Source organism: Chiloscyllium punctatum, chromosome 34, assembly GCF_047496795.1.
Source record: "Chiloscyllium punctatum isolate Juve2018m chromosome 34, sChiPun1.3, whole genome shotgun sequence".
In the NCBI taxonomy this organism is placed as follows: Eukaryota; Metazoa; Chordata; class Chondrichthyes; order Orectolobiformes; family Hemiscylliidae; genus Chiloscyllium; species Chiloscyllium punctatum.
In genome coordinates this window covers 47701332-47711052 of record NC_092772.1, presented here as the reverse complement: position 1 = coordinate 47711052, position 9721 = coordinate 47701332, and the positions used below count along the sequence as shown (strand labels likewise).

General features: G+C 49.7%; 1 protein-coding gene across 1 annotated transcript in view; it reads left to right on the top strand.

Moving 5' to 3' along the window:
- Positions 1–9721, top strand: part of LOC140458744 (von Willebrand factor A domain-containing protein 7-like) — a 50779-nt gene that overhangs the window by 8991 nt on the left and 32067 nt on the right. The window contains exon 2 of the mRNA XM_072553403.1: positions 1018–1307. Within this exon, the coding sequence (XP_072409504.1) occupies positions 1018–1307 (290 nt within the window). The remainder of the gene's footprint in view (positions 1–1017; positions 1308–9721) is intronic.

The following is a 9721-nucleotide window of genomic DNA, read 5'->3' as shown; positions in this document are numbered from 1 at the left end:
AGGGTCAGTGCTGAAGGAGTGGGCACTGTCGGAGGGTCAGTGCTGAGGGAGTGGGCACTGTCGGAGGGTCAGTGCTGAGGGAGTGGGCACTGTCGGAGGGTCAGTGCTGGGGGAGTGGGCACTGTCGGAAGGTCAGTGCTGAGGGAGTGGGCACTGTCGGAGGGTCAGTGCTGAGGGAGTGGGCACTGTTGGAGGGTCAGTGCTGAGGGAGTGCCGCACTGTCGGAGGGTCAGTGCTGAGGGAGTGCCGCACTGTCGGAGGGTCAGTGCTGAGGGAGTGGGCACTGTCGGAGGGGTCAGTGCTGAGGGGAGTGGGCACTGTCAGAGGGTCAGTGCTGAGGGAGTGGGCACTGTCGGAGGGTCAGTGCTGAGGGAGTGGGCACTGTCGGAGGGTCAGTGCTGAGGGAGTGGGCCACTGTCAGAGGGTCAGTGCTGAGGGAGTGGGCACTGTCAGAGGGTCAGTGCTGAGGGAGTGGGCACTGTCGGAGGGTCAGTGCTGAGGGAGTGGGCACTCTCGGAGGGTCACTGCTGAGGGAGTGCCGCACTGTCGGAGGGTCAGTGCTGAGGGAGTGGGCACTGTCGGAGGGTCAGTGCTGAGGGAGTGGGCACTGTCGGAGGGTCAGTGCTGAGGGAGTGCCGCACTGTCGGAGGGTAAGTGCTGAGGGAGTGGGCACTGTTGGAGGGTCAGTGCTGAGGGAGTGGGCACTGTCGGAGGGTCAGTGCTGAGGGAGTGGGCACTGTCGGAGGGTCAGTGCTGAGGGAGTGGGCACTGTCGGAGGGTCAGTGCTGAGGGAGTGGGCCCTGTCGGAGGGTCAGTGCTGAGGGAGTGCCGCACTGTCGGAGGGTAAGTGCTGAGGGAGTGGGCACTGTTGGAGGGTCAGTGCTGAGGGAGTGGGCACTGTCGGAGGGTCAGTGCTGAGGGAGTGGGCACTGTCGGAGGGTCAGTGCTGAGGGAGTGGGCACTGTCGGAGGGTCAGTGCTGAGGGGGCTCACTGTACCCCCTCCCCTTCCCCCACAGGTCACTGATGTGACTCCGCCCCACTGCACCGTCCTGAGTCACGAGGGCTGTCCCCCGGTGGACACTGGTGGGGGACACTGTGACCAGTGGAACTGGGACGCTGGTGGCCGGGATCGTGGAGGAAAGGTCGGAGGTCGTGACCCTCTTCGCCCGCGATGGAAGCCGTCCCCTCGGCCGTCGCCAGGTGACCGTTACCCCCGGCAACGTGACCCGCGTCAACTACACCTCCTCCTGCTGCTCCCCTTCTGTCAGTCTGTGGGCCGTGGATCCGACCGGGAACGCCGGGAGATGTTCGTATCCGTCCCGGAGCGCCTCCCGAGCCTCCACCCTCACTCTCAGCTCCCTCTCCCTATCGGCTGTCTGCCTCTCCCTGTTGCTGCTTCACCTCTGACCTCTCGGGGGTTGGGGGATGGGGGTGGCGGGGGGGTGTGGGGTAGCGGGGTGCAGGGTTTAACCCCTGGCGAAGGGGGGTGAGCTGTGGGTCTGCGATGCCGTCCCGATTTATCTCCCCGTTCTGCGTTGCCCCGGCTGACACTCCCCAGCTTTCTCAGCTTCCCTTCTCGGCCTGTGGCGCTACAGCAAGGCAGTGGGTCTGAGGAGGTTGCCCCTGCTCCTGGAATTGGATGGGTCTGGTTGTTGTTGCTTGGCTGGAGCGAACGCTTACTCCCCGGGAGCGAGCTCTTTCACCAGCCAGTGGAAGGTGTTTCCCAAGTGTTGAGGGCTCCTGCTGTCTGACTGGACTCTGTTTTGTTCTGTCAAGGGGTTTTCTTGGAACATATTAAAGGTGTGAAGAGACAGTTGTTGGAGATGATTTGGATCCCCCCGCCCCCCCCTCCTTCATCTCGTACGCCCTCTCCCCTCGTACGGGAACCAGCACCTCACCTGGACCCCCCCCCCCACACCCACCGTTTCTCGGTTAGTGAGGGGAGAGAGGGAGAGACAGGGAGGAGTGAGAGAGGGAGGGGAGAGAGAGGGGGAGAAGGAGAGAGAGAGGGAGAGAGAGGGGGGAGAGGGAGAGAGAGAGAGAGAGGGAGAGGGAGAGAGAGGGGGAGAAGGAGAGGGAGGGAGAGAGAGAGAGGGGGAGAGGGAGAGAGGGGAGAGGGAGAGGGAGAGAGAGAGGGAGAAGGAAAGAGAGGGAAAGAGAGAGGGGAGAGGGAGAGAGAGAGAGGGAGGAGGAGAGGGAGAGAGAGGGAGAGGGAGGGAGAGGGGGAGAAGGAGAGGGAGGGAGAGAGAGGGGAGAGGGGGAGAGAGAGAGAGGGAGGGGGACAGGGAGAGAGGGGAGTGGGAGAGGGAGGGGGGGAGAAGGAGAGAGAGGGGGTAGATAGAGGGGGAGAAGGAGAGAGGGGGGAAGAGAGCGGGGAGAGAGATTGGGAGAGGAAGAGAGAGGGGGAGAGAGAGAGGGGGTGAGGGGGGAGAGGGAGGCTGGGGGAGGACGGAGAGGGAGAGGGGTATAAGCCAGTGGTGTTGTTGCTGGCTCTGTAATTCCGAGACCCCGGTGATGTTGTCGAGATCAGAGTTTCCAGACCCCCACCCCCAACCCCCGTATATTTGAATAGATATGAGCATTAAGGCCAGTCTGTCAGACAGACTCCTTGTGGTTAGTGCTGACAGTCTGGGAAGGAAATCGACCTTTCCCACCCTCGTATAGATCAGAGAGTGTGGTGCTGGAAAAACACAGCAGGTCAGGCAGCATCCGAGGAGCAGGGAAATCAACATTTCGGGCAAAAGCCCTTCATCAGGAATACAGGCTGGGAGCGTCCAGGGTGGAGAGATAAATGGGAAGGGGGTAGGGTTGGGGAGAAGGTAGCTAAGAGTACAATAGGTGAATGGGGTTGGGGTGGAGGTGATAGGTCAGAGGGGAGGGGGATAGGCAGGTAGGACAGGTCATGGGGACGGTGCTGAGCTGGAAGGTTGGAACTAGGATGAGGTGGGGGAAGGGGAAATGAGGAAGCTGTTGAAGTCCACATTGATGCCCTGGGGTTGAAGTGTTCCGAGGCGGAAGATGAGGCGTTCTTCCTCCAGGCGTCTGGTGGTGAGGGAGCGGCGGTGAAGGAGGCCCAGGACCTCCATGTCCTCGGCAGAGTGGGAGGGGGAGTTGAAATGTTGGGCCACGGGGTGGTGTGATTGATTGGTGCAGGTGTCTCGGAGATGTTCCCTAAAGCGCTCTGCTAGGAGGCGCCCAGTCTCCCCAATATAGAGGAGACCACATCGGGAGCAACGGATACAATAAATGATATTAGTGGATGTGCAGGTAAAACTTTGATGGATGTGGAAGGCTCCTTTAGGGCCTTGGATAGAGGTGAGGGAGGAGGTGTGGGCACAGGTTTTACAGTTCCTGTGGTGGCAGGGGAAGGTGCCAGAATGGGAGGGTGGGTCGTAGGGGGGTGTGGACCTGACCAGGTAGTCACGGAGGGAACGGTCTTTGCGGAAGGCGGAAAGGGGTGGGGAGGGAAATATATCCCTGGTGGTGGGGTCTGTTTGGAAGTGGCAGAAATGTCGGCGGATGATTTGGTTTATGCGAAGGTTTGTAGGGTGGAAGATGAGCACCAGGGGCGTTCTGTCCTTATTACGGTTGGAGGGGTGGGGTCTGAGGGCGGAGGTGTGCGACATGGGATAAGGTGTGTTGGAGGCCATCTGGTGTGTTCTGGGGTGGAACTGGTCCCCTTGGGAGCAGATACGGTGGAGGCGGAGGAATTGGGAATACGGGATGGCATTTTTGCAGGGGTTGGGTGGGAAGAGGTGTAATCCAGGTAGCTGTGGGAGTCGGTGGGTTCCCGAAGGATCCCACAGTGATGTGATGAAATCTTTCACATCCCTCTGAAATAACCAACCAATCAGGTGTGACACCGAGGAGAAGGTCCTGCGAGATGGGCAGAGTTCCCAACGCTGAGCCAGGCATCGGAAAAACTGGGTGAAACAGACCGGTCCACACTGGACAGTTCCCGATCAATCAGGTCTGGGGGCGACGGCGAAGATAGGGGAACACTGAGTCACAGTCTGATCAGGTAACTGCCCCACACAGTCAGACCATGAAAGGAAAGGTCCTAGACACCAGCGCCACGATCCGGGGATACAAACTGTCCCACTGCCTCAGTGAACACGCTCAGCAAGGACTGCTGTTCACTATAATACACACACGGACTGCTGTTCACTATAATATACACAGGGACTGCTGTTCACTATAATATACACAGGGACTGCTGTTCTCTATAATATACACAGGGACTGCTGTTCACTATAATATACACAGGGACTGCTGTTCTCTATAATATACACAGGGACTGCTGTTCACTATAATATACACAGGGACTGCTGTTCTCTATAATATACACAGGGACTGCTGTTCACTATAATACACACAGGGACTGCTGTTCACTATAATACACACAGGGACTGCTGTTCTCTATAATACACACAGGGACTGCTGTTCACTATAATATACACAGGGACTGCTGTTCTCTATAATATACACAGGGACTGCTGTTCACTATAATATACACAGGGACTGCTGTTCTCTATAATATACACAGGGACTGCTGTTCTCTATAATATACACAGGGACTGCTGTTCACTATAATACACACAGGGACTGCTGTTCACTATAATACACACAGGGACTGCTGTTCTCTATAATACACACAGGGACTGCTGTTCACTATAATACACACAGGGACTGCTGTTCTCTATAATACACACAGGGACTGCTGTTCACTATAATATACACAGGGACTGCTGTTCTCTATAATATACACAGGGACTGCTGTTCACTATAATACACACAGGGACTGCTGTTCTCTATAATATACACAGGGACTGCTGTTCTCTATAATACACACAGGGACTGCTGTTCTCTATAATACACACAGGGACTGCTGTTCACTATAATACACACAGGGACTGCTGTTCACTATAATACACACAGGGACTGCTGTTCACTATAATACACACAGGGACTGCTGTTCACTATAATATACACAGGGACTGCTGTTCACTATAATACACACAGGGACTGCTGTTCTCTATAATATACACAGGGACTGCTGTTCACTATAATATACACAGGGACTGATGTTCACTATAATACACACAGGGACTGCTGTTCTCTATAAGATACACAGGGACTGCTGTTCACTATATTATATACAGGGACTGCTGTTCACTATAATACACACAGGGACTGCTGTTCACTATAATATACACAGGGACTGCTGTTCTCTATAATACACACAGGGAGTCCTGTTCTCTATAATACACACAGGGACTGCTGTTCACTATAATACACACAGGGAGTCCTGTTCACTATAATATACACAGGGACTGCTGTTCACTATAATACACACAGGGACTGCTGTTCACTATAATACACACAGGGACTGCTGTTCTCTATAATATACACAGGGACTGCTGTTCACTATAATACACACAGGGACTGCTGTCTCTATAATACACACAGGTACAGCTGTTCACTATAATACACACAGGGACTGCTGTTCACTATAATACACACAGGGACTGCTGTTCTCTATAATACACACAGGGACTGCTGTTCACTATAATACACACAGGGACTGCTGTTCACTATAATACACACAGGGACTGCTGTCTCTATAATACACACAGGGACTGCTGTTCACTATAATATACACAGGGACTGCTGTTCTCTATAATATACACAGGGACTGCTGTTCACTATAATACACACAGGGACTGCTGTTCACTATAATATACACAGGGACTGCTGTTCACTATAATATACACAGGGACTGCTGTTCTCTATAATATACACAGGGACTGCTGTTCACTATAATATACACAGGGACTGCTGTTCTCTATAATATACACATGGACTACTGTTCTGTACAATATACACAGGGACTGCTGTTCTCTATAATACACACAGGGACTGCTGTTCTCTATAATATACACAGGGACTGCTGTTCACTATAATACACACAGGGACTGCTGTCTCTATAATACACACAGGGACTGCTGTTCACTATAATACACACAGGGACTGCTGTCTCTATAATACACACAGGGACTGCTGTTCACTATAATACACACAGGGACTGCTGTTCACTATAATACACACAGGGACTGCTGTTCTCTATAATACACACAGGGACTGCTGTTCACTATAATATACACAGGGACTGCTGTTCTCTATAATATACACAGGGACTGCTGTTCTCTATAATATACGCAGGGACTGCTGTTCTCTATAATACACACAGGGACTGCTGTTCTCTATAATACACACAGGGACTGCTGTTCACTATATTATATACAGGGACTGCTGTTCACTATAATACACACAGGGACTGCTGTTCACTATAATATACACAGGGACTGCTGTTCTCTATAATACACACAGGGACTGCTGTTCACTATAATACACACAGGGACTGCTGCTCACTATAATATACACAGGGACTACTGTTCTCTATAATACACACAGGGACTGCTGTTCACTATAATACACACAGGGACTGCTGTTCACTATAATATACACAGGGACTGCTGTTCTCTATAATACACACAGGGACTGCTGTTCACTATAATACACACAGGGACTGCTGTTCACTATAATACACACAGGGACTGCTGTTCTCTATAATACACACAGGGACTGCTGTTCACTATAATATACACAGGGACTGCTGTTCTCTATAATACACACAGGGACTGCTGTTCACTATAATACACACAGGGACTGCTGTTCTCTATAATACACACAGGGACTGCTGTTCTCTATAATACACACAGGGACTGCTGTTCACTATAATACACACAGGGACTGCTGTTCACTATAATACACACAGGGACTGCTGTTCTCTATAATACACACAGGGACTGCTGTTCACTATAATACACACAGGGACTGCTGTTCTCTATAATACACACAGGGACTGCTGTTCGCTATAATACACACAGGGAGTCCTGTTCACTATAATATACACAGGGACTGCTGTTCACTATAATACACACAGGGACTGCTGTTCACTATAATATACACAGGGACTGCTGTTCTCTATAATACACACAGGGAGTCCTGTTCTCTATAATACACACAGGGACTGCTGTTCTCTGTAATATACACAGGGACTGCTGTTCACTATAATATACACAGGGACTGCTGTTCTCTATAATTTACACAGAGACTGCTGTTTACTATAATACTACACAGGGACTGCTGTTCACTATAATATACACAGGGACTGCTGTTCACTATAATACACACAAGGACTGCTGTTCTCTATAATATACACAGTGACTGCTGTTCTGTATAATATACACAGGGACTGCTGTTCTCTATATTACACACAGGGGCTGCTGTTCACTATAATACACACAGGGACTGCTGTTCACTATAATACACACAGGGACTGCTGTTCACTATAATATACACAGGGACTGCTGTTCACTACAATATACACAGGGACTGCTGTTCAGTATAATATAAACAGGGACTGCTGTTCTCTATATTACACATAGGGGCTGCTGTTCACTATAATATACACAGGGACTGCTGTTCTCTATATTACACACAGGGGCTGCTGTTCAGTATAATATACACAGGGACTGCTGTTCTCTATATTACACATAGGGGCTGCTGTTCACTATAATATACACAGGGGCTGCTGTTCTATATAATACACACAGTGACTGCTGTTCACTATAATATACACAGGGACTGCTGTTCACTATAATACACACAGGGACTGCTGTTCACTATAATATACACAGGGACTGCTGTTCTCTATAATACACACAGGGACTGCTGTTCTGGATAATATACTCAGGGACTGCTGTTCACTATAATACACACAGGGACTGCTGTTCTCTATAATACACACAGGGACTGCTGTTTACTATAATACACACAGGGACTGCTGTTTACTATAATACACACAGGGACTGCTGTTCTCTATAATACACACAGGGACTGCTGTTCACTATAATATACACAGGGACCGCTGTTCGCTATAATACACACAGGGGCTGCTGTTCTATATAATATACACAGTGACTGCTGTTCTGTATAATATACACAGGGGCTGCTGTTCAGTATAATCTCCACAGGGACTGCTGTTCTCTATATTACACATAGGGGCTGCTGTTCACTATAATATACACAGGGACTGCTGTTCTCTATATTACACACAGGGGCTGCTGTTCAGTATAATATACACAGGGACTGCTGTTCTCTATATTACACATAGGGGCTGCTGTTCACTATAATATACACAGGGGCTGCTGTTCTGTATAATACACACAGTGACTGCTGTTCACTATAATATACACAGGGACTGCTGTTCACTATAATACACACAGGGACTGCTGTTCTCTATAATACACATAGGGACTGCTGTTCTCTATAATACACACAGGGACTGCTGTTCTCTATAATACACACAGGGACTGCTGTTCTGGATAATATACACAGGGACTGCTGTTCTCTATAATACACACAGGGACTGCTGTTTACTATAATACACACAGGGACTGCTGTTTACTATAATACACACAGGGACTGCTGTTCTCTATAATACACACAGGGACTGCTGTTCTCTGTAATATACACAGGGACTGCTGTTCACTATAATATACACAGGGACTGCTGTTCACTATAATACACACAGGGACTGCTGTTCTCTATAATACACACAGGGACTGCTGTTCTGGATAATATACACAGGGACTGCTGTTCTCTATAATACACACAGGGACTGCTGTTTACTATAATACACACAGGGACTGCTGTTCACTATAATACACACAGGGACTGCTGTTCTGGATAATATACACAGGGACTGCTGTTCACTATAATACACACAGGGACTGCTGTTTACTATAATACACACAGGGACTGCTGTTCTCTATAATACACACAGGGACTGCTGTTCTCTATAATATACACAGGGACTGCTGTTCTCTGTAATATAAACAGGGACTGCTGTTTACTATAATACACACAGGGACTGCTGTTCTCTATAATACACACAGGGACTGCTGTTTACTATAATATACACAGGGACTGCTGTTCTCTGTAATATACACAGGGACTGCTGTTCACTATAATATACACAGGGACTGCTGTTCACTATAATATACACAGGGACTGCTGTTTACTATAATATACACAGGGACTGCTGTTTACTATAATACACACAGGGACTGCTGTTCACTACAATATACACAGGGACTGCTGTTCACTATAATACACACAGGGACTGCTGTTCTCTGTAATATACACAGGGACTGCTGTTCACTACAATATTCACAGGGACTGCTATTCTCTATAATACACACAGGGACTGCTGTTCTCTATAATATAAGACCATAAGACCATAAGACATAGGAGTGGAAGTAAGGCCATTCGGCCCATCGAGTCCACTCCACCATTCAATCATGGCTGATGCGCATTTCAGCTCCACTTAGCAGCGTTCTCCCCGTAGCCCTTAATTCCTCTCGACAACAAGAACCTATCAATCTCGGCCTTGAAGACATTTAGCGTCCCGGCTTCCACTGCACTCCGTGGCAATGAATTCCACAGGCCCACCACTCTCTGGCTGAAGAAATGTCTCCGCATTTCTGTTCTGAATTGACCCCCTCTAATTCTAAGGCTGTGTCCACGGGTCCTAGTCTCCTCACCTAACGGAAACAATTTCCTAGCATCCACCTTTCCAAGCCATGTATTATC